Genomic DNA, 24,594 nt, shown 5'->3' with positions numbered 1-24,594 from the left:
AGTCTTCTAAATCCTGCCATGAATCTTGGATTCTGAGTTTTGTATCTTCATGGGCACTGAAAAAACAAACAAATATTTTAAATTGAAAGGATGTGTAAGGTTTAAGAATATTCTCAACATTTTCATTATTTCGTAGAAATGGAATTTTAAAGAGAAAAACGAATTACTTAATAAAACTTTACTCTGCTTTTCTCTCTTTGCCTTATATACATCAGCTATGAAAGAGGTGATACCTGGGAGTTAGCTATAAGGATAAGGAGTGTCAGGCAAGCAGTTTCATCAGCATCACTCAGGGCTGTGTGGTGAGTTGTTATGCAAGTACGGGACTATAATCCCAAATAAGTAACTTCTGGCAGTTTCCTCCAAGTGGCATCATTGTGGTGACACCAGCACCTCTTACCTAGGAGAATCCATGACTTTGGCTTTTTCCTTGCAGGGCACAGCCTATGTTTCTTGACTCTTGGTATTCACAAACTCTTCCTCCACACCAGCCTGCTTCAGAGTGTCCCGAAACCGCTGTTCTGCTTCTTTCCTGGCCAGCGCCTGTGGAGTGGAAGCTGGCTGACTGTGGCAGTCTCATGACTTACGATTCTGAGTTTAGCTGGGTAATCAATCTTTATAACACTGCCCATCCACCATCCCCATCTTTAGTGCTAGACCAAAGTTGGCATATTTTAGAGCCTTATATTTTTAGCCATAGTTTGTAAAATGAGTACCATGGGGATCTTGTTCAAATGCAGGTTTTCATTTATTAGGTCTCCATTTATTTATGGGGTTTACAATTCCATATTTCTAACACTCCTAGGAGGTGTCAGCTCTTTAATTTGTGAGCCATACCTTTGAAAAGCATCCAAACCTTCAGGTAGACTAACATTAAAGATACTTAGCAGGAGGAGGATGGTCAGCATATAGCTAGAAGGCTATCTTGATTTACATATCCAAGAACAAAACCACAGGCTACTTTCTATTCTGTTCTAGAATGTTGAAAGATCTGTGAGGAAAAGAAAAGCAAGCTTACTCTACAAAATGAACCTAAAGAGCTCAGCCTACATCAATTCTAGATGCTCTAGTGGGGGAAAGGGCACTGTAGGAGGAGGAGACCCACCAATACCTAGGATATCACACATGCTCTATGATGGAGCTTATGCCCACAAGGAACCGCAAGCCAGGCGCAGCACTTAACTGCCTAGGGAAGGTCTTTCTGGGTGTTCAAAGGCTCCAGAGCTTCCTTAGGGAGAGCTCAATTGAATTTACCTTCTCTTAAAATCCAGAGAATGTTTTCAAAGGATTGCTTTAGCCTAAAAGCCACGTAATTTGGAAAGAGCCTTGTGGCATGCTTCTAAACACACTGACCTTTAAGGACTTATGTTTGGGTAAAATGGCATTAATAAAGCAAGTTATCATTATAAGCAATGTAAAAGTTGGTGGAGGGGGGTGCATGGTACAATCCCACCACAGGGGAAATTAAAGTAGAAGGATGGTAGGGTCAAGTCCAGCCGGGGCTCAGTGAGTTATAGGTCAGCTTGAACTTCTCAAATATCAGAAGTTCAAGTTCATTGTCCCTTGGCCCTGTCACTTTGGACTTCTGGCAAGGCTGAATATTATAGATGTGGTAGCATATGGCAGAGGCCTTGCCTGTCATGGTGGCCAGGAATCGAAGAGAATGTCTGTGTGTCTGTGCCTTTTAGTGCACCTGGGCCCCCAGCCTATGAGGTCATGCTGTCAAAATTCAGGGTGGGTCTTGTTTCCTTAGCTAATTCTTTTGGAAAACCCCCTCACAGACACCCAGAAGTGTATTGTATTCACTTCGGTCATTCAGTACAATCAAACTGAAAAGATTAACCATCATGGAGTTCAATAGAGAATGTCTGAGTCTTAAAAAAATGTTTGATACTCACATAGTAAAATCTTTTCACAACAGTCTTTACCTTGGTAACTTGTTCAAAGAGAAAAGGCCTTGCTTGTATTCTTTTCTTCATTTCCTCCAGTTCTTTTTTGTATTCCTTTGCTCTTTTACGGTCATTGTTCCTGGAATTAACAAGGTTTCTGGAAGCAACCAATCTTTTTCAATCAGAGAACCCTTCATTCAAGTTATGCAGAGTCATTCCCATGTACACTGTAAATTCCTACAGCCCCAACAAAATCTGTGGTTTACTCTGATGACATAGATTACCCTAATGACTCCATTTTGCCATTTCAAAACCAGTGATGTGCTGGGACCTAAAACAGGCATCCCTCTGAAAATGGAGGATACTGACCGGTTCTCTTTAAGCTTCACTTTGAACACCTCTTTCAGGCTTTTATGAGGGTCCATGGCTTTTGCCCGCAAGGCCACTAATTTAGACATGGCTTGACAGTTCTTCTTGTGCATCTCCAGCCACTGAATGCTCTTGTCTTGTTTGTCTCTTTTCTCAAGTGACATTCTAAAGGAGAGAGAAAGAATAGCAGATGACCTAGGTGCATAAGCAGTCTTAGGAACATCTCTGGAATGTCAGTGTTTGTTTATGTGTATGGTGGGAGGTGGATGGTATATTCAGGTGTGATGCAGGGGTCCCCAGGGTCCAGAAGAGGGCATCAGGTCTGCTGGGGCTGGAGTTACAGACAGTTGTGAGCCACCAAGTAAGTGTGGATGCTGCGACCCTTTTTCAAGTCCTTTGCAGTACAGGCTCCTAACTACTGAGCCATCTCTCCAGCCTCTAGTTGGTGTTTCAATGAATAAGATTTCCTATAAACTTGCCATAGCTACATTTTCAGAAAGAATGATTCTGGGGATAGGCATGGTGGCACACACCTTATAATCTCAGCACAGATGTTCAATGAGTTTGATGTCAGCCTGGCCTCCATGGAACCCCATCTCAACAAACAACTATTTTAGTGTGGAAAGCAATGTCAAATGATGCCTTTCCTGTACTATGGGTCTTGTGATTTCCCACACAAGAGAAATTCATTGATTGAGCAGAACAGACAGGGTAAAATGGCCTCACATGGTCAGCATTCAGTAGATTTGTTTCCCTTGTCTGGAGCAGTACCAATAGCTACCATTTACCAAGCTGCCTACTGGGAACCAAAGGCCATTACATCTTATGTAATTCTCACATGTCCCTGATAAGGCAGACACAGTAGGCCCCCTTCTCACAGAGGACAGAATCAGAATGCATCTTCTTCACAGTTACTCAGCATGCAAAGGAAAAGCCGAAACTAGAACCAGGATGGCAGATTCCCCAGTTTGCTCTTGACTGCTGTGCTGTGACAGGTTCACAGTTCTCTGAGAGTACAAATCTTCATTTCTATAAAGACCTGGAAACAGGCCTCCTTTAATGTAGATCATTTGGGTTCAACTACAGCACTCAGTTTGCGTAATTATTCTAGAGTTCTGTGGTGGGTTCCACCAGAAGACAAAATAAGGAAGACTCTGCACTTAGAAATACATTCAACAGATCAGGAAGAAGGGCACAAAAGCTTAATCTGCCAAAACATCCAGCTCCCTGTTTTCAGAAAGTAGGTATGATATTCTCTGTAGGTAGGCTGCCTCTTGTTTGTACGACCTTTTTCTGGGCCTTGTGACACTGATGCGCTTGGCCTAGGGTTACTAGCTATGAAATATGAGGGACAGAGTATCTCTGCATCCTAAATATATTCTTATAAGGTCTGAAGGGCCAGGTAGGGCCCTTCTACACTTGGGAGCCGCCCAGCGGCACTGAGGTGTCAGGCCTTTCCCATGCTGCGCTTCCTGCTAGATTACAGCAACTCCTGCTCACTTCAGAGTCCTGGCAGAGGACTTCCTGCTGACTAAATGAGAACAGACCATAGGCCAGCTGAACTGTCAGAAAATCCACAGACTTGGAGTGTTCGATTGTACAAGGTCCTGAGTTTTATCTCTGTACTGAACCAGAGGGAGAGAGAAAAGAAAAGAAGGGGGGAGGAAGGAAAGAGAAAGAAAAGAGTAGAAAAGGAAAATAGGATTCTTCTTTCCAGCAGTCTCTGACATTCCCCATGGTGAATCTCAGAGCTTGGAAATCTGGGCAATGGGCGTTGTGTCTTGTCTATGGTGAGCCCTGCTACCACTACTATGCTTGAGCCTGAATTTGTATTCTCTACGGCTACCTTTCCCTTTCATACACAGCCTTTTGTTTTGCTTTCGAAGGAAAAGGTCATTGGGCACACCACGAGGGCCAGCAGGCTGAACAATCACAAACAGTACTACTTATGGTCTCATATGCAGGCTTTACACGTTCTTTTTCTGGAAACTAATTTCTCTCCAGCCTTTGTGTGACTCATTCCTCTTTATCCTTTGGAGGGCCAGTTCTCCCAGTATGCATGTGGAAGTCAGGGATAATTCGTCAGTTCTCACAATCTACCAGGTGGGTTCTGGAACTGAACTGAGGTCAGCAGGCTTGTCAGCAAGTGCATTTGTCCACTCAGCCATCTGGCTGGCCCCACTGAATCTTGGATCCCTATTGACTAGACTGGATGTCTAACAAGTTAGAGGACTTGCCTCTTTCCATCCACTGCTCACCTGGAATCGCAAGACTTGCCAGCACACTGACATTTTCCTTGGGGGCTGGGGATTTGAACTCAGGTCGTCATGCTTCCACGGCAAAGGCTTTTCCGTCTGAGTCACCTCTCCAGTCCCTTCCTCCTTATTCTTACTCTTCATGTTTTATCTTAGAAACCTGTTCCAAAACATGTGAGGCCACTACCCTAGGCTTCCCTGTGCTGTCATAGTCCTCTGTACTTTCACTGCTCATAAAACAGACTGCACATAACACAAAGTTCTCCAGGGCACCTCCAGCTTAGCATTGTGTCTTGTACAGATTAAAGGGATTTGCTGGACGATAGCGCATACCCCTGTCCCATCAGAGAATTTCTTCACCCCCTGGAGGTGTTTCTGATGACCAGCAGCAGCAGGACCACTCACTCAGGAGCCTGCTGTGGCCTCCTTACTCACCGGACTGTAGACTGCCTCTTCCTGGTCACATCTGAGATGTGCACGGGGAGGGTGTTGGCGGAAAACGAAGTAATACCATTTAGAGACCGACTCGGTGGCAAGGGTGTGGCTCCTGGCTGAGGGGACTTCTGCAAGAGTGGAGGGTGGGCATTGATGGCAATATGTGATTAGTTTCTATCTTCATTAAGATTTGGCGTCACTGAAGGACTAGCAATGCGACTGTTTCCCCTGCCCCTGGGGATAAGGTGAACAGGATCTTCCTTAGTTACAAGGCCCACACTCACATATCAGGCTTAACGTTTTTAATCAAGTGAGAAGACTTCTTGGAATTGTGTGACTGCTTTTGTCAATTTAACATACTCTAGAGTTACTTGGGAAGAGAACCTCAGTGTGGAACTGTCCAGATCAGGCAGGCCTCGGGGCATGTCCATTGGAGCTGTCTTGATTATATCAAGGTGGCTTTCCGTCTAGAGTGTAAGACTGGAGAGAGGGGCAGAGCACGAGTGTGCATTCACTAGCTCTTTGCTCTGTAACTATGAGCCCCTGCCACTTTACTTTCCAGCCATAACAGACTGCGGCCTGGGCACGTGCCTTAAAATAAACCATCTCTCCCTCCAGCTGCTTTGCTCCAGGTGTTTTATCATAGCAACAGGAAGCAAAGCTAAGACAGACTGGGCTCTCAGACCTTCTTGGACTTAACATTTGTAAAACCTCTCTTTGGAGGTGCGAAAGGGAATATTCTTGTTTTCAATTTATAGAATGTAGATCTGTGTGCAATGGAACAGATGTTCAAAAATAAAAATTAAGACGGGAAAGTGTCAAGACAAATGTCAAGTCCCTTTGAGACCTGGGCTTACCCTGCTGTACCTCAGGCCTGACCCTGATACTTGCCTGGACTCTCAGCCTCCCTCCTCCTGCAGGGGCGGCATCACAGGACCGTGGAGCGTGACACAGGTTGGCAGTCCTTAGCAAGAAGGGCTTGTTGCGAGTTGTCTCCTGGGTCTCCCTTCTCTCAGCAGCTCTTTTCTGGAAAGCCCTGTAAAGGCCCTCATAGTCGGGGACCACAGCGTTCACCCGAGGCTGGAATCTGAAGTCGGTCTGTAGAAAGCTGAGCTTTTCCTCCTGAGTGCGGGTAGCAGTGCGGGGAGCCCGGGGCCTCTGGGTGCTGATAGGGGATGAAGCCATCTGGAGCATGTCCGTGGCCCTCATCTGGATTCGAATCTTCCTGAGGAGCTCCGCTTCTATGAAGAGGGCAGGGAGAGAAGAGGAGGGGCAGCAGGTCTGGAGCACACCCACGGCCTTTTGAGACAGACTCACTATGTAGCCCAGATTGGTCTCTGACTATCTAAACCCTCCTGCCTTGACCTCCTGAGTAGGTAAGATTACAGGCACAGGCAACCACAGGTCCAAGCTTTCCCTCCTTTAAGCACTAACAGTAGTGTGCTAAAGCCAGTGGTAAACAATGTCAAACAAAGTTCACAATCATACACCCCCCCAAATTAGCTTCTCTCCAAGATGAGGGACGAGGTAGTGGTCTTTCCAGAAGCAGCAGGCTGGAGATGGCACTGGCTGATGGAGATCCTTTATTTCTCGTAGCTTTTGCTTCCATACCTCTGCTAGTCCAGAAGCTTTCACGTGTGCTTACTGAGAAAGGTCACCAGGTTGGGCCAGGTGGGAAAGGGATGCTGTAGGACCTCCCTATAGACCAGTGGTTCTCAACCTGTGGGTCTCGACCTCCTTGGGGGTCACACATCAGATATCCTGCATATCAGATATTTACATTATGCTTCATAACAGTAGCAAAATTACAGTTATGAAGTAGCAGCAGAAACAATTTTATGGTTGGGGGGGTCACCATAACAGAAGGAACTATATTAAAGGGTTACAGCATTAGGGAGGTTGAGAACCGCTGCAGGACAGAACCAACGCTTTCTGCCGGCCTGCACAGAATATGCGTAATCTCCACACCAGTGTAATCCCTGAATCTTGATCCTAAATCCCTGTAGTGCCTCTGGGGACCCCAGGCGAGAGGTAGCCAGAGGTGCCAAGAGTATCCTTACCCTGGAGTTTCTCACCAAGGGCTGGTTCCAGAATGGACTTGGGGATCCTTCTAATGGCTTTCTTTGTGGGGATGTTGGTCTGAGCCACGGCAGCCAACTCTCTCTGTGAAGCAGCTACCTCTTGCTTCTCTTTCTTTTCCTGGAAGCTGAAGGGCTTCATGGAGGAGAGAAGAAACTCCTTCCTCTTCTGGATACCCACACGCCTCCGTGCCTCTCTGCACTCCATGATCTCCTGGTAGAGGGGCAGGTAGACATGTGCGGGCACAGGCTGGGCCCGGAACCGTCGATGGCACTCAGCCTCCTCCTGGCCCTGCCTCTGGGCCCGCAGCCTCTCCTGCTCAAAAGAGGCAGGTGAGGCCAGCCACTGGGCCTTCTTCCGGGCTTCACGCAGTGTCATGTGGAAGGGCTTAGGGATAGTGATGGAGGATGCCCAGGAGCAAACACTTCTGTGCTGGGAGGGAGGCCCAGAGTCTGAGGTTGGCCGGACCTGAGCCTTGGTAATGTCAGAGGGAAGGCTGATCAAGGAGCTGCAGCGCCACATGGAGTCAGGCCTGGGGGAGAAAGCAGCTCTGTGTGTGCATCCAGCAGTGAGAAGGCATGCCCATCCCCAACCAGCCTCCCTGTCCAGGAGATAACCTAGCCTTGATCCCAAAGCCCTGAGGGCCTCTAAGTTTCTAACCTTACCAGCTGGGCTTCCCTTCTTGGCGCAGGCAATCTTAAGAGCCCAAAGGGAACTATTTTCTAAGAACTCATGCAGAAATTGCCACTTTGCGTTCTGATAACTGCATACAGTGTAGTGGGGTAGCACAAGGCCACAGAGTCAGAAGGATGAAATCCAAACTTTGAGGTTTTGGATTTCCCACGTAGAGTGGCAAGAATAATATCCACTTAGAAGGTTATAGGGAAGAGAGTACATAGTAAATTCAATAAAGGCCAGTGTGGCATGACATGTCTGTTTCCAAGCCTTGAAAGGTGTAACTGGGAAGTTCAGGACTTTCAGGCTAGGCTGGGCTACATGAGACTCTGTCTTGGAAAAAAAAAAAAAAGGATAAAAGCATATATATACATTGACAGACTTGGCCACAGACAATGAACCTTGTCATTCTTGGAGGAAAAGATGCTTGGGAAAGGCTTCCCTTTGGTCAGTCATACTGCTTCATGAACTAGGTAAGTGTTGCCCGGAGTTATATAGGATCTCTAGGTAAGAATCAAAACATATGGGCTGGAGAAATGGCTCAGCAGTCAAGAACATTTGCTGCTCTTCCAGAGGATCTGGGTTTGAGTCACAACACCCACATCATAGTTCAGAACTGTCTGTAACTCCAGCTCCATGGAATCCAATGTTCTTCTGTTCTCCGTGGTCACTAGGCATGAACTTGGTGCACAGATAAGCAAGCAAAACACCCAGAGACATAAAATATTCTTTTAAAAAAAGCACAACATGCAGTTGGATCCAAGAACCAACTGGGCTGGATCTTAGATAAGAGACAACTTGCAGAGGTGGTCTTACAGCAAAGGCAAGGCCTTGAGATGTGGTGTAACTAGCTGGAGTGCTGGAGTGTGGCAGCCACTGACTGTAATGTCTTACCTAAGAGATGGCGGGTCCTGGACCTGCAGCTTCCCGCTTCTCTTGTCTGGGAAGAAATTCTCAAAGACGTCCTCCTCTTCATAGCCATCCTGATCCTTGTCTAGATCAGACTGAAAGAGAGACGGCAAAAGAGACCACCTGCCTTTCTGCTTTGGAGGCTGTAGGGTCCTGTAAAAGTTTCCAGTGGTGTCAGAAGTAGAATCTGTCTCCTCATCTAGGCTGAGGAACTCATGGAGTTGGCCAGCTCTGAGGAAAACCAGCCCTTCTCCAGACCGCTCATCTTCTGGCTCACGGTCTGACGAGGACTTGGAGGAAAATATCTAAAACGAAACAGAGATCAGTTGTGAGTTAAACTCTAGTGCAAAGGTTGTCAAAACACGGCTTTGACTTCACGTCGAATATCTCAGTCTATCAGGGACTAGATGGAGCAACAGAAAATAACATGTGTTTTTCCCTCAGACGACATTTCAGGAGATGGGGTAGGTATATGCCTGCCTGTGCGCAGCAAGGGTGGCAGAAGAGCAATACCAGTTCTCTTCTCCATTCAGTATAGAAAGCACTGAGGACCTAATGGAGCCCCACATTCTGTTCTCAGTGCTCCAGGAATCCTGCCCATGACCTTGGCTACCTGCTGCTCCCAGGTTCCCTTGGGAATTTACATAATTGTTACCAATCTTCCTTCTCTTCCTTTCCCGTTGACACACTCTTTTCATATCCTAACCAATTTCTGATAATCTACCAGGAATGGATGAGCAACACAGAAAGTGGAATTCCCAACCAGCTTTTAAATACTTAAAGGGCTAGCAATGAATCTCAGTGGTTGAGCTCTTGCCTAGCATGCTCAAGGGGATCAAAGGCTGGCCTTACTTCCCAGCACTGTAAAGCAATCAATGGTGCCAAGACTACATTCATCCATTCATACACACAAGAAAATGTGGATTGGGCGCCTAGTATGTCATGAAGCCTGTATTCTAGTGAGAGCAGGTGGAAAACACAGGACGGCAGAAATATGCCGTCGGAAGGCTTTTCTGCTGATATGCATCAGAGGTCACCAGGAATGCACCATGATTAAATCTACCAGTTTGTTGCACAACATCATGGAGCACCATAGCAAATGTGTAGGGACAGATTTTAGGATCAGCATGTTCTGACCCTGCGCGGAGGAGCATGATGAGTGGATAACTGATCCATTTTTTAGTGAGGAGGTAACCAGTGAGAAGCAAGCACGATCACTTGGAAGAAAGGAGTGCTAGTAAGTCCATAACTGTGTTATGGACCCAAGAAAAACACTTTTTTTGTTGTTGTTTTTTGTTTGTTTTGGTGCTCTTGCTTTGGGCCGAGGCTGTGTCTGTTAGGCTGACTGCAAATGCTCTTTCACTCATGACAAGGTCATGTTCAGACAAACCTGTTCTAAGTTAAAGTATTTTAAGTTAGATTGCACTAATACATTAATCTAATGAACATCTACCTTACCAACAGAGGGCACTTAGAGAATATCTATTGTTCACTCTCCTGATTGTGTGACTCACTAGAAGGTGCAAGTTACTCTCATTGTGTCACCAACACAGTATTTTATTGCCATTCAGAGAAAGGCTGAAATCTGGGGCTTGGGATTTAGTTCTATAATAGAATGCTTACCTAACAAGCACATGGTCCTGGGCTTGGTCCCCAGGAACACAAAACATAAGTTTAAGGTATTTTTTTTCCTACTGAATGCATATTGCATTTCTCCCACTGTAAAATTGAAAGGTGAACTGAACCACTGATGTCAGGAATGTCTAATTTCCTGTCTTTAGGCAGATTTTTATTTTTATATTTTATTTTATTTCGGTTTTTCAAGACAGGGTTTCTCTGTTTAGCCTTGGCTATCCTGGGCTCGCTTTGTAGACCAGGCTGGCCTCGAACACACATAGATCTGCCTGCCTCTGCCTTCTGAGTGCTGGGATCATTGGTGTGCGTCACCGTACTCAGCTGATATCTATTTTCTTAACTGAATCTTGTAATGATAAATTGGGCTGGTGTGGCTGGAGGACAGTAGTCTGAAATGTCATTAGAGCGGTAGGTGCAGGCCAGGAGGGGGACGTAGAATAGTAGTTGCAATTGGAGCAGCCCTTCTGAGTTAAAGTATGTATGTGCTGTGACCCTAGCTCTGTTACTGAGAGTATGTGCTCCAGAGCAAAATTCCCCCTTCCCTCCTTTTCTCCCCAGCTGCTGTGACAGTGTCAAAGGGTGACCTTGAAGTCTTGATCCTCTGTTTTACTATCTAGCTGTTGGTATTACAGGTCTGAGCCATAATGCTGGCTCTTTCTTAAAAAACAAAACAAAGCAAAACAAAACAAAAACAAAAACAAAAACAACTTTATTGAAGCACAAATGTCCAGAGTTACAGCCCAACTGTTCAAAGTGAATAATTCACTGGTTTCTAATATAGTCAGAGTCTAATATACTCTCACAGTATAATTCAGAACATTTTCATCATTCCCCTAAGTCACTGGTTCTCAACCTTCCTAATGCTGCTACCCCTTAATATACTTCCTCAGGCTGTCAGGACCCCCAACCATAAAGTTATTTTCGTTGCTACTTCATAACTGTAATTATGCTACTGTTATAAATCGTAATGCAAAGTTTTGATGTGCAGGATGGGCTGAGGTGACCCCTAAGGGGTTTCAATGAACAAGTTGAGACCTGCTGCCCTATGAAACCACTATAGCTTTGGTAGTCATTTATTTCCCACCCTGTCCTCCCACCCTGTCAGCAACCGCTGCGCTACTTTCCGTCCCTATAGCTTTGGGGAGCAAATTGCTTAATCTATCTGTTTTCTCTACTAGAAAATGGAGTTGAGAGAATACACACATACAGTGTAATGAGTTTTAGTATATTCGAAGCGCTGCAAATTCACAACTCTATTAGTTTCGGTACACTTTCCTTCCTCTAAAACAGCAAAGAAAACCTTGAAGCCTTGTAGAGGCCTCTCCCCGTTTCTCCCCACCTCCTCAGCCCCAAAGCAATGACTCGCCCTCTAGATTTGCCTTTCCTGGGTCATCATATGGTGGATGGAGATCACTTTAATAGTTTCAAGGCTAACTCGTGGTTTGTTATTGCTGCATTTCCCCGATGTGAGAGCCTGGTGTAAGACACAAATGGTCCACGTCCCCGAGACAGACTCTCTCAATGCCTAGGCGCTGCCCATTTTCATTCCACGCCCTTCGGTGACACGCCCCTGGCTCTGTCTCCACGGCAACTACAAACAGTTTTCCTCTCTCGGGGATTCCTTTCTGAGGCACCCTGCTTCCTCGTTTCTCCGCTCACCTCACGGCTACACTCGCCGCACTCGGGGGCTTCCGCAGACCTCCCCACAGTCATCTTCCTAACCAGAGGCAGAAGCAGACGTGACAGCGAGACGGCGACAGAGACGCGGGAGGCGAGGCACTGCTGGCCACGCCCCTTTTGTAGTGTTAGCCTCGGATTGGCTGCCAACGAGGCAGGAGACGCTTTCCGATTGGCTCATTTTCTCCGCGCACTTTACTTCCGGTTCTGACAGGGCCGCGGCGGCCCAGGGTTGAAAGACTCTGCCCCGGAAGCACTATTGAGGGCGGGTCAAGGGGGAGTCCAGGGCGCTTGCGCAGGCCTGACCTACTATGGCGGTTCGCTTTGGCGCCTTGACCTCCTTGCCTTGCGTTCGGTGGTCCGGTGCCGTGCCGCTTGCGGCCGGACGGGACCCGCTAGTTGCCTGTCGGCGATGGGCGGGCTCCTCGACAGACACTGTGTACGATGTGGTGGTCTCAGGAGGAGGCCTGGTGGGCGCTGCCATGGCTTGCGCCTTGGGTAGGTGCATCTTGACTGTGACGGGGTAGCGGGCAGCTGAGGGACAGTCCTCCCAGTGGGAGTCGCGGTGCTGCCCAAAGACCAAGCGTGCCTGACCTGGTGGTTTGCTCACTACCCTCGCTCTGGCCTGCAGGAATGGACACGGTGCTTCAGTCTTGTGGGCCTTACAAGTCAATCCCTCGGGGACTTACTAGACCCTTGGGAACGGCCCAGTGTTGTTTGTTTCTGCGGTATTGTTTTTTTTAGGAGACCAGCTTGGCCTCAACACTCCCTTGCCTCTCTCTCGAGTGGTAGCATTAAAGGCCTGCGCCAATACTTCTGGCCCTACAGCTAGCTGCTTCGTGAGGGTACAGTTCACATAGTTGTAAGCCCTCCTGCGTAAGGCGTACAATCCAATGAATTTTTAGTACGTTCGCAGAGCTATACAGCCACTACAAAAAGCTTTAGTACATTTTCCTTACTCTAAAACCAAAAAGCAGAAAGTCTTGGAACTCATCCTCTCAGCCGTAGACAGCGGCTCTCCTATTTTCTGTCTGTAGATTACCTTTTATGGATAGTTATATGTAGCTGGGAATGTACTTAGTGTTCTCAAGGTTAATCCACGTTGCAGCATGTATCAGAACAGCATTCTCTTTGAAGGCCGAAGCAATATTCAATTGTGTGTATGTTCCACATTTAGTTGAGTCGTTTATCTTTCTGTTTTCTGTTTGTTTTGAGACAAGGTTTCACTGTGTAGCTTTGGCAGTGCTGAAATCTGATCTGGCTGGCCTCGAACTCACAGAGATCTGCCTGCCTCTGCCTCCTGAGCGCTGGGATTAAAGACATGCACCACCATCAACCGGCTGGTTGGCTCATTTATCAACTGATACTTGGTTGTGTTCACTTTTGGTCTTTAACAAATAATACTACCAGGAACATTTTGTGTGCAAGCTTTGGTGTGGACAACTTAGTGTTGATTATCTTGAGTCTGTTATTAGCAGTGGAATTTCTGGGTTTTTTTTTGTCCGTTTATTTGTTTGTCCTTTTAGCTGGTAGTGGTTTGTGTTTATATTTCCCTAATGACCAATGGTGTTGAATAAATTTACCAAGGGCTGGCGTTATGTGCTACCATTCCTGGCCTCTTTGAAACTTTAGTGTTCATATTTTTAGTGATTTATTTTCATTTTATGTACATTGGTGTTCTTCCGGTTTGTATGTGTGTGTGAAGGTGTCAGATCCCTGGAACTGGAGTTACAGTTGTGAGCTCCCTTGTGGGTGCTGAAGATTGCACCTGGGACCTTTGGAAGAGCAGCCAATGCTCTTAACCACTGAGCCATCTCTCCAGGCCCTGTTTGTTTTTTGTTTGTTTTGAGACAGGGTTTCTCTGTGTAGCCTTTGCTGTCCTGGACTTGTTTTGTAGACTAGGCTGGCACCAAACTCACAGAGATCCACCTGCTTCTGCCTCCCCAAGTGCTGGGATTACAGCTGTGGCTAATTTCTCCATCCTTAAATCTATTCTTTCAGTTTTATTTTAAGTCTTCCTACTCCTGGGGTCAAATAATCCTCCTGCCTGGGTAGCCAGGAGTGTAGGTGTGCCCCACTGCATCCGGCCTTTGTACGTTACTTCCAAGAGCTTTTTTATTAAAAAAAAAAAAGAAAAAGAAAGTCACATTAAATACCTAAGAAATAAAATACATCACCTGGGTGGCTTTTATAATGTGCTTCGAAATTTAATTATTTTCCTCTTAGTTTTCTCTTAACTAACAGACACACAAAGGGTTTGCAGCTTTTGCAGCTGGAAATAATACTGTAAGGGAGGAACTTCGTCTTGCCCTAAGAAATGTGCAACCGAGCAAAAGAGAAATAGAACCAGGAGAAGGGATCGAGAGAGGAAAGCTCCCTTATAGAGGAACAAGCAGCTGGCGTGTGCAGGGGGACAAAGTGTCTGGTGTGAAGAATCCACGTAGGAGGCAGGCTAGGATCATAGAGTGCCGCTGCCCTTAGAGCAAGGGATGGTGTGGTGAGGGACTAGAAAACCCTTTTGAGCAAGCATGGCCGGGTCCTTCCTTCCTGTGGAGCTGCTGCCCAGCAAGAGGGTTCTACCCTCCTGGACTTAATGCCTGTTCCATTGCAGCTGCTTTGGTTTTTACACATTCCTGTGTTAATAGTAATAATGCCTTTTCTCATTTGGATTCCAAACTATTTTTTAAAGGAGGGTAAAGGTATATGTTTTTTTATTTTCCCTTAAGATTTTGCTATTTATTCATTTTTGCGACAGGGTCTTACATTGTAGCAGTGGCTGGCCTGGAACCAACTATGTAGATCAGGCTAGCCTTGAACTCAGAGATCTGCCTACCTCTGCCTCCAGAGTGCTAGGAGTAAAAGCATGCACCACCGCCTCTCTGCCAGAATGCCGCCGTATGGACACAAGTCACATGTAGTCCATCAGGCTGGTTAGGATAAGCAAAGTGCTGGGCAGAGCCGGTGCGCAGGGACAGTGCATGCAGGTGTGGAACTTATGGATGATGTCAGCCACTCTGTCATCTGAAACATCAAACCCTTGTTCCGGAGGGTGCTCACCCTGTTGGAGCCAGAAAGAGAGGCTCGGAGGTTGCGCTGAGTTGCTGCTGGGTCCTGGAAATCCACCACTTGGCCCATGGGATGACCTGCAGCTCTTAAATAAAGTGTGTGTTTTTTTTTTTTTTTTTTTAAAGCATGCATCTCCATGGCTAGCTTGATTTTCTTTGTAAGTGTGTGTATGTTATGTGCAGATGAGTGCAGTGTCCAAGGAAGTCAGAAAAGGGCACGGGTGCCCTGGCTGGAGTTGCAGAGTTGTGAGCCACTGGGTATGAGTGCTGGAGTCTCTCTGCAAGAGCAGTATGTGCTCCTAAATAGCAAGTGTCTCTCTAGTGCTCCCCCACACACACACACACATCGCAAAGTAAAGCCACTAGTATTGCATTTTTCTGGTGATGCCATGTTATTTCTTTTTAACTTTATTGCTAATAGCAAATTTCACTCTAATTGTTATGCAGTCTCTGGAGCTTTCTCAGATACTGGGAGACTGTGCTGCAGGCCTTCTCCCTGTGAAGGTTCCAAGTTCCATTTTTTATTTTTATTTTTTCACTACAGATGTTTTAGGATCAGGTTTGTAGTGTATTTTTTAAAAATAAATTATTTTATCTTGAGACTGCAGTGAATTTTGCTTTTTTAAAATACTCCACTGTTGTATGTTTCTGTTCAGATTTCTCCCACTCCTTGTTTTCTCCTGTGTGTGTGCAGTCCCATGCAGCTATAGCCGAGAGATGAAACCCAAGGCCTTGCTCGTGTAAGGCTAGTGCTGTTGGGCTGTATGCATCCCAGATCAGGAATTGTCAGTTTTAGTGACAATTATTTTCATAAGACTAAGAAATAGATGGTTACAGTTTTGTTTTGTATTGTATTTTTATCCTTCCTTCCTAGTGAATTCTACTCCCTGGGCGATAAATTTTTCTATATTTGCATCTTTGTATGTGGTATGTAGTGAACTCTGTCTGGAAAGGCCTTACAGTTGTGTAGAGTGGCTGTCTCGGATGAAATGGGGGAATGCTGATACTGCTTAGGGTAGTGTTTATCTCCTTCCTAGGAAATTTGAATTGTTACTTTTGCAGTACTGAGGATTGAACTAGGACCTCACACTTGAAAGGCAGGCACACCACCACTGAGCTATGTCCCCAGCCTAGACATTTAATTTCCAAGGCTAAAGGACTAGCTTGTCTTCTTTTTTACTTTGTGTTAGTGTTTTGTTTGTTTTAGAGACATGACTGAAACCATGGCAATCCTTCTGCCTTAGCTTCCAGATGTGAGCCCCCATAGCTGGTTTATACTTGTTTCTAATTGAAGACTTAAAACATAAAAACTACACATATTGAAGCCAGGTATGGTGGCTCACACCTTTAATCATGTCACTTGGGAGGCAGAGGCAGGTGGATCTCTCTGAGTTCAAGGCCAGCCTTTTCTACAGAGTGAGTTCCAGGACAGCCAGGGCAACACAGTGAAACCCTTTCTTGAAAAACCAAACCAAAACAACAAAAACCAAACCAAAACAACAAAACCTAAAAACCCAAAAACCTAAAATTACAGATTAATGATGTACTTTATAATATTTTGATAATGTATACATTGTGTAACTTTAAATCTACTTAAACATTTTTTTTTTCAAGACAGGGTTTCTCTCTGTAGCCTTGGCTGTCCTGAACTTGAGACCAGGCTGGCCTTGAACTAACAGTGACCCGCCTACCTCTGCCTCCTGAGTGCTGGGATTACAGGTGAGCGCCACCATGCCCGCCTCCATTTATTTCTTTATGAGGAAGACTTTCAGAATTCTTGTAGCTTTTAGAAGTGCACAGCACATCATTATTAGTTATGGAGGCTATACTGTTAATTAAATCCTTGGCTTCCCTAAAATGATTTCAAATGTTAATTTTTTTTTTTTTTTCTTTATTTAGGGCATGATATTCACTTTCATGACAAGAAAATCCTGTTGCTGGAAGCGGGTTCAAAGAAAGTCATGGGGAACTTGTCAGACACATACAGCAACAGAGTCAGCTCCATTTCCCCTGGCTCTGCCACCCTTCTCAGTAGTGAGTAGCCTGCCTCCTGGGTCCTACCTCCTTTCTTCAGCTTTCCGGTGGGTGCTGTAGGACAGTCACCAGAGTTGTGAGCGAAAGCTCACAGTGGGGAGTGAGCAAGTGGACTTGATAACGGCTTTGGTTGAAGGTGAGGACTGCTGAATTTGCTCATGTGGCAAGTCCTGGTCTAGGGAGGACATCCTTGGGGCACATGGACCTTCATTTATGCATTAGGCCCTTGCTATTTGGTCTACTGCATCTCTGTGACCTGATGGTGAACATTCTATTCCAAGTTCCAAGTCAGTGCTCAAATGGGTGGGGGAGTCTGCATTTTAAGAGCCCCCTGGGGGGGGGTAGATGGAATTGTTTTCATGTTTATACTAGGTAGTACTCCCTCAGGCTGCCCTGTCTGAAATCATTCTGTCTAGAATTAAATTCCTCAGTCATTTTATATAGCTTTATAGCTCTCTCTCTCTCTCTCTTTTTTTTTTCTTTTCTTTTTTAAAAGATAGGATCTGGCCTTGAACTTAATTTAAATGCTGATCCCTCTGCTATTATGTCCCAACTTCTAGGAGTCTATGAGGCATCACCACTCACAATTTTATGTGGTACTAGGGATTTCGATTGATAATGGAGCTACGTCCTCAGTTCCTAAAGCTTTTTCTTTCTAGAATGACTACCTGACAGTAGATTATACACATGTTCACGTTGTCTGTCTCTCCAGCTAAAATATCAGTTGCACAAGTTTGGTCTGCTCTGGACCTAAAATTATAACTGTTACTTGGTAGCTACCCAGTAAATATTTAATCAAAGAGTGAATCTACTCAGTGCCATGGAGAGTTGAAAAAAAGAAAAAAAAAGGTCTTTTGACCATTATAGCTAATAGCCAAGTAAGGAAAAGAGTATTGGTTTAGTTTTCCTTTCTTATTTTCTCTGCTTTACTGTGATCTGGCCCTTGGGTCTTTTTTCATGCTATATAATCTGGATCTGAGAGTGGAAGGGCTTTGTCCTTAACAGCTCACAAAGTTTTAACCTTCCATGATGGAGAACAGTGAAAACAACCTTCCTAACAGGATGGAGAGACAAAAGGGGGCTCAGGAGCACAGATCATGGAATTCACTGTGTGTCTTTTGCAGGTTTTGGTGCATGGGACCACATCTGCAATATGCGGTGCAGAGCCTTCCGTCGGATGCAGGTGCCTCCTTCCCCTTAACTTTGTTGGGATGTCTTATCTATCTCTTGTTAGCTTGTTAGAGTTCACTTTCTCAAGGCTTTTTATGAATCAAAATTTAAATTCAGTGTGTGGAGGTGGGGCTTTCTTGAGAAAGCTTACTTTTTAATTAATTAATTTGGTCTTTTGAGATAAGGGATGTAGCTGAACCTTGCCTGACACCTGTGTCCACTTGCCAGGAGTTGGGGTCACAGCTGTGTCTCACCCTGAGTCTTGTCACTTTATATCCTGACAGTTTGTGATTCGCTGCCTCTCAGTCTGGAAAGCGACACCCAGCTTCCTGATGGAACTGTCTTTTATTTTCTGTGCTGTTGCTGCACTTTCCTTTGTGTTTGCAGGTGTGGGACTCCTGCTCAGAGGCCTTGATAATGTTCGATAAGGATGACTTAGATGACATGGGCTATATAGTGGAAAATGACGTTATCATGCATGCCCTGACTAAACAGCTGGAGGCTGTGGCAGGTGAGCTACCATCTCATTTCCTCTGGGAAGTGAGTGCCTTTGTATTTGCCAGAGGAAAAGACTCATCCGTAGATGCTAAATAGCCTCTGATAGCCTGGCATGGTGGCACACTTTAATGCCAGTACTTGGGAGGCAGAGACAAGCAAATCTCTGTGAGTCTGAAGCCAGCCAGGAAAAGGAGAGATGAAATCCTTTCAGGACTTAACCTTTCTTTCTATCAGTTTTATTTAGAAAACTTGCATATCATAAAACTCTTGTATTTACATGTGTAACTCAGTGACTTTCAGTGTATTTATAGAGTTGTGCAACTGTTGCCACAGTGTCCTTTAGAGTGTTCCATCACCTCAGAAGGAAACCGCACACCTCACACCTACTTATTCCTACTCATTTCTCACTCTTACCTGAACTTTGGCTTTTATCTTTCTTTTCTTTTTTTCTTCTTCTTTCTTCTTTTCCTTTTGGAGAGAGGTTTCTCTGTGTGGCCCTGGCTGTCCTGAAACTCTGTTTGTAGACCAGGCTGGCCTCAAACTCAGAGATCTGCCTGCCTCTGCCTCCCAAGTGTTGAGCCTAAAGGCATGTGCCCCCTCCCACCCCCAGCAATTCCTTTTATCTTTCTGGAGTTGTCTGTTCTCAAGAGCTCAGGGGTGTGGATCATACCATTGTATTAATGTGTTAGACTCCTCTCAGCATGGTTTTGAGATTTAGTCACATTCCAGCATGTACTAGTAATACACTCCATTTTATTGCTGAGTAATGTCTCATTGTATAGATATATCAAATTGTATGTATTCAACAATTAACAAAATTTGAGTTGTTGCCACTTTTTGGTAGTTGGTAAATAGTGTTGTGAGTACTTTGTGTCTAGATTTTGTGTGGATGGATGGTTTATTGTTTTGTGTTTTTTCTGGTACTCAGGATTGATGCAGGGTCTTGAGACAGCTAGGCAGTAGCTCAGCCCCTCAGCCATTTTCCCAGCTCTTATTTACCTTTTGCTTTGAACAGGGTTTCACAACATTGCCCAGACTGTATGTACTTCAACTCACTCTCTAGTCTAAGCAAGCCCTAAGTTTTAAACTCTAGTCTCAACCTCACAAGTAGCTTGTTCCAGCAGGCCTAGCAACATGCATTTTCACTTGTCCTGGTTGGACACTTGGAAGTGGAATATTGAAGTCATATAGTATTTCTGTAGTTAACACTCTCAGAAATTGAGAATTTGTTTTCCAGAGGTTGCATCATTTCACCTTCCCCCTAGTTTCAGTATTTCAGTTCTCCACATCCTTTTCATTACTTATTTTCTTTTAAATTACAGCCACCCTACTATGGCCCATTGTCATTCTGACTCTATTTACCCAGTGTGCTTAACGTCTAATTGTATATTTGCTTTAGAGAAATGTCTGTTTAAACATTTAAAAATTATGTCATTTGTCTTTTCGATTTTGAGTAAGAAGAGGTCTTTGGCCGGGCCGTGGTGGTGCACACCTTTAATCCCAGCACTCAGGAGGCAGATGCAGGCAAATCTTTGTGAATTTGAGGCAAGCCTGGTCTATAGAATGAGTTTTCAGGACAGCCAAGGCTACACAGTGAAACCCTGTCTCAAAAAAACAAAAAGAATAAAAAATCTTTTGATGTGTAAAACATATTTCAGCTTGTGGTGTCCCTCCTCCTTGCTCAGATGCAGAATGAAACTAGGAGAAGAGCTCTCCTCCAATCCCCAATATGTGTGTTGGGGTGTTGTTGAGATAAGAGTTTCACTGTGTAGCCCTGGCTGGCCTAGAACTCCCTAAGTAGACCAGGCCTCAAAAACTCATAGAGATGTGCCTGCATCTGCTAGAATTAAAGGCGTGCTCTCCCGTGCCCGGCTGTGCTTTCTCTCTTTAACTTTCTGACATCAAGTCCTTCCCTGGCTTCTGTTCTTTACCAGTAGCTCCTGGGCCAGAGCATTAGTCATCTGAGTTACTTTTAGGGTCTTGCTTTTCTTGCTTGTCAGTAAATGACAGGAGAGGGCTAGCCAGAGACCTTGCTTTTAGGTTACTTACTTTTAGGTTACTTACTTTCTGATGTTTTGCTTCTTTTTCTTTTGACTCCTCTAGACCGCGTGAGGGTTCTCTACAGGAGCAAAGCTGTTGGCTATGCCTGGCCTCTTCCATTTTCCATGGCAGACTCCAGCCCTTGGGTCCATATTACCCTAGGTGATGGCAGTACCCTCCAGACCAAACTGTTGGTAGTTGAAGATTCTTGCTTTGTCAGGGGTCTTGCATGTCCACATCTTACACTCTAGGGCTTGTAGTTTCAGATGGAAACAGTGGGTTTATTTTACGTTATTGTTTCTAGAATGACCAGTCCCTATTCAAGGCAGCCGGAGCTAAGATGGTCGTACACCTTCTGGACTGGGAGCAGCCTCATGGGCCAGCTTAGGATAGGATAACCAGACTTCTAGGCAAGACAGTATAAGAGTGTTGAGACCTCAGGGCTGTTCTTTTTCTGTCACAGAAGTCCCAGTGTCATTCATCTGCTTGCAGCTCTCATTTTCCCATTTTTCTCTGTTTCTGTTTTGTCTTTTAAACCCCAGTGCCTGTTCTGTGCCTAACTTTTCTCTGTAGTTCGTATATCAAGAGACTGGTTGAGTATGGTTGTTGCTGGCACCTCTTGGTTCAGCTACTTTAGTCCCATTAGCTCAGGCTGGGGTCCAATTCTGTAACACTTCCCTGTAGGGGCTGTGAGTGGGACAGGCTTGATAGTTTCCCACCATGGTCAGGACTTACAGTTGGGACTAAACAAAAGGACAAAACAACTTCTGGAGCAGCTTGACTTAGGACGTGGTTATAAGACTTAGCAGGCTCTTGTCTCCATGCAGATTGGAGCTGATGGGCACAACTCAGGAGTAAGGCAAGCTGCTGGGATCCAGAATGTCAGCTGGAACTATGACCAGTCTGCTGTGGTGGCCACTCTCCATTTATCAGAGGTAAGCTCTTGAGCTGCCCACCCTGGGACCTTGTTCTGAGCATTCAGTACCTCTTACAAGAACTTTTCTTTTATTCTAGGCCACAGAAAACAATGTAGCCTGGCAGAGATTTCTTCCCTCTGGGCCTATTGCCCTGCTCCCGGTAAGAGAGCCCCTGGCCAGGTAGCGCAAAGGTAGCCGGCCTTAAGTCTTTAGAATAGTACTTTCTTTCAGCCTGGTTTAAAGGGACTATGTTCCAGGCATACATTGCTGCTTTATCTGTTTCCTTTATGGTTGAAAATGCACAAGTTCAGAAGAGCAGGTTTTTGTTGCTCTTGTTTTTTAGAACAATACCCTAGGCTGACCTGACATTCACTTCTGCTGCAAAATGCTGTGATTGCAGACATGCGCCACCACACAGGACTGATGCTCTTCTTTTGATACAGCTGTCAGATACCTTGAGTTCCTTGGTTTGGTCCACATCACATGACCATGCAGCAGAGCTGGTCGGCATGGATGAGGAAGAGTTTGTGGATGCCATCAACTCTGCCTTTGTGAGTATCACCTTGTCCAGCTACTGGTATGCTAGGGAAAAAGTAAGCATGCAGCTTCCCCTTAGCAAGTGCAGATCTGTGGTGGCACACAGGGAAGTGCAAAACCATGGACGCTGTGGGCTGCTGTGCTGATGGAAAGGCCTGCCAAGGTACGTGGGTCACTTAGTGTATATCCCTGTGCAGTGCAGCAGCTTTGGAGTAGTGCCTTCTGTGTAATAGGCTCTGCACAGACTGCTGAGAGCCCCTGCCTTCAGGAAGTACACAGTCAAGAGAAAGAAAAGGATAACTAAGTATAGTAACAGATGTGTGCATAGGATGACGTGGGAACAGAGAGGGTTTCGAGGTATTCTGGTGAAATAGATTTAGAAGGTTATTCTGTGCTTCACCTAAACTTAAGAGGCAGAAGGAGAGCACAGGCTGAGCTTCACTTAAGCTAGTTGATGGTTATTGCTAGGGACCAATGAAAGGTAAAGTTCAGTTTTAGTCAAGGGCTAACCCAGAAACACTTGGCATGCTCTGAACTAAAACCTTCAGGGAATGCTGGGAAATGGAGTTTTCCATTATTTCAGTGGAGTTGTCATTCATGAACAAGATCAGTTTAGGCATGTTATATCACATTACCCTTAACTCTGGTTATAAAAAAGGGTTCTTTGTTTACTGGTCACTAATCACATTTCACTTTTTTTGGGCCGATGGCATGCAGTGGAGTGATGCTAACCACACAGACTTCATTGACTCGGCTAGCACCATGTTGCGCTATGCTGTCTCCTTTCTGAAGCCCACTAGGGTCTCAGCTCGTCAATTGCCCCCAAGTGTAGCCAAGGTGGATGCTAAAAGCAGAGCCCTCTTTCCTCTGGGGCTGGGACATGCTGCTGAGTACGTCCGGCCTCGTGTGGCACTCATTGGGTAAGCACATAATGGAGTAGGCCACTCCTTTCTGAGCTGCTAGAGGCCACACCTGAATGTTGCTTTATTCTTAGTGACGCAGCCCACAGAGTCCACCCACTTGCAGGACAAGGTGTCAACATGGGCTTCGGGGATATTTCCAGCTTGGTTCGTCATCTCAGCACAGCAGCCTTCAATGGGAAGGACTTAGGTAAGCTTTCAGATACCCTGACACGGCCCTGGGCAGCATGATGCAGTAGACCCTGCTGGGAAGAGGGGGAGGAGGAGATCTTTACCATGGGAGTAAGGGTTTACTCTTTCCTCTTGCTTTTTAACTGCAGGCTCCATGAGCCACCTCACAGGGTATGAAACAGACAGACAGCGGCATAATACTGCTCTTCTGGCTGCTACTGACTTACTGAAAAGGCTCTATTCTACCAGGGCCACTCCGCTGGTGTTGCTCAGGACATGGGGCCTGCAGGCAACTAATGCGGTATCTCCTCTCAAAGTAAGTGCTCGTGTACGGCTCTCCGGGATTTTTCTTAACTGAGGAAGGACTGCAAAAGTTCTAAATGTCTTGACATTAAAAGCAGGTGCTGCCATCCACAGCCACCATACCCAGTCTGCCTTCCCCGATGGGTATGACTGAGAAAACCTGCTTAGATGTGGATTTGGGGGTGTCCACATCTAAGCAGTAACTTGAAATATGCAGGAAGAGCTTAAGAATACAGGGCTGGGGTGGAGAGAGGGCTCAGTGGTTAAAAGCACTGGCTGTTCTTCCAGAGGGACAGAGGGACCTTGGTTCAATCCCCAGCACCTACATAGTGGCTCTCACCCATCCATCACTCCAGTCCTAGGGGATCCAATGTCCTCTTATGGCCTAAGTATGCTAGGCATGTGTGTGGTGCACAGACATACACATAAGCAAACCAGATATAAATAATTTTAAAACAAAACAACAACAAAGAGAAAAACAGGCCCGGAGAGGAGGCTGAGCAGTGCCTGATATTTTCCCACAGCTCAGGCCATGTTGGACGGCTCATGACAGGTATTGGGACCGTCTTCTGGCCTCCTCAGGCTTCTGTGTTCATGTGTATACATGCCATAGCCAACATGTGCGGGTCAGAAGACAACCTTCAGGAGTTAATCTCTCCTTCCACAGTGATTCACAGGTTGTCAGGCTTGTGTGGCAAGTGCTGAGCCCTCTTGCTAGCCCTGATCTTACAGCTGAAATAAAGCAGGGACTTCTGGGAGGAGTCTCTATGGGACCTCTGCCATGTTTCTCCCGTAGTCACCTTGGATATTTAAGTATAAAGTCACCTATCCTCTGACCTCCAGTAACCAAGTACCACTCACTTCCTTTCTTTTTTCTCTAGAAACAGATTATGGCCTTTGCCAGCAAATGAGCACTCCTCTTCTGGGATCGTGTTGATGACAGGGAACATCTAGTCCTGTGACGTCACATGCCTTTCCCTTATGGTTTAATAAATTTACACTAGAACTTGTATCTC

The 24,594-nt window shown here is 45.6% G+C and overlaps 2 protein-coding genes across 3 annotated transcripts; one reads left to right on the top strand and one right to left on the bottom strand.

Moving 5' to 3' along the window:
• On the bottom strand, positions 1-12,014 carry Fam161b (FAM161 centrosomal protein B). Its single transcript, XM_055593175.1, has 9 exons — positions 11,906-12,014; positions 8,597-8,916; positions 7,009-7,559; positions 5,840-6,189; positions 4,949-5,076; positions 2,259-2,423; positions 1,929-2,046; positions 401-543; positions 1-56 (listed from the first exon to the last, which is right to left on the bottom strand). The coding sequence occupies exons 1-8, from the start codon at positions 11,957-11,959 to the stop codon at positions 445-447; spliced, it is 1,785 nt and encodes a 594-aa protein (XP_055449150.1). The 5' UTR covers positions 11,960-12,014; the 3' UTR covers positions 1-56; positions 401-444.
• A 190-nt stretch (positions 12,015-12,204) lies between these two features.
• Positions 12,205-24,588, top strand: Coq6 (coenzyme Q6, monooxygenase). 2 transcript variants are annotated; one of them, XM_055592776.1, is made up of 12 exons: positions 12,205-12,421; positions 16,888-17,022; positions 18,147-18,205; positions 18,580-18,703; positions 20,794-20,924; positions 21,558-21,665; positions 21,745-21,807; positions 22,091-22,198; positions 22,977-23,104; positions 23,179-23,294; positions 23,425-23,591; positions 24,460-24,588. In XM_055592776.1, exons 1-12 carry the CDS (start codon positions 12,235-12,237, stop codon positions 24,487-24,489), a joined length of 1,356 nt encoding a protein of 451 aa, XP_055448751.1. In that variant the 5' UTR covers positions 12,205-12,234; the 3' UTR covers positions 24,490-24,588. The 2 variants fall into 2 exon arrangements, with proteins under 2 accessions (XP_055448751.1, XP_055448749.1); XM_055592774.1 differs by having other exon boundaries at positions 22,902-23,104.
• Positions 24,589-24,594: the final 6 nt, after the last annotated feature.

The sequence above is a fragment of the Psammomys obesus genome, unplaced genomic scaffold (assembly GCF_907164565.1).
Source record: "Psammomys obesus unplaced genomic scaffold, mPsaObe1.curated_primary_1811, whole genome shotgun sequence".
NCBI classification, from domain to species: Eukaryota; Metazoa; Chordata; class Mammalia; order Rodentia; family Muridae; genus Psammomys; species Psammomys obesus.
This window is presented reverse-complemented; position numbering and strand designations above follow the sequence as displayed.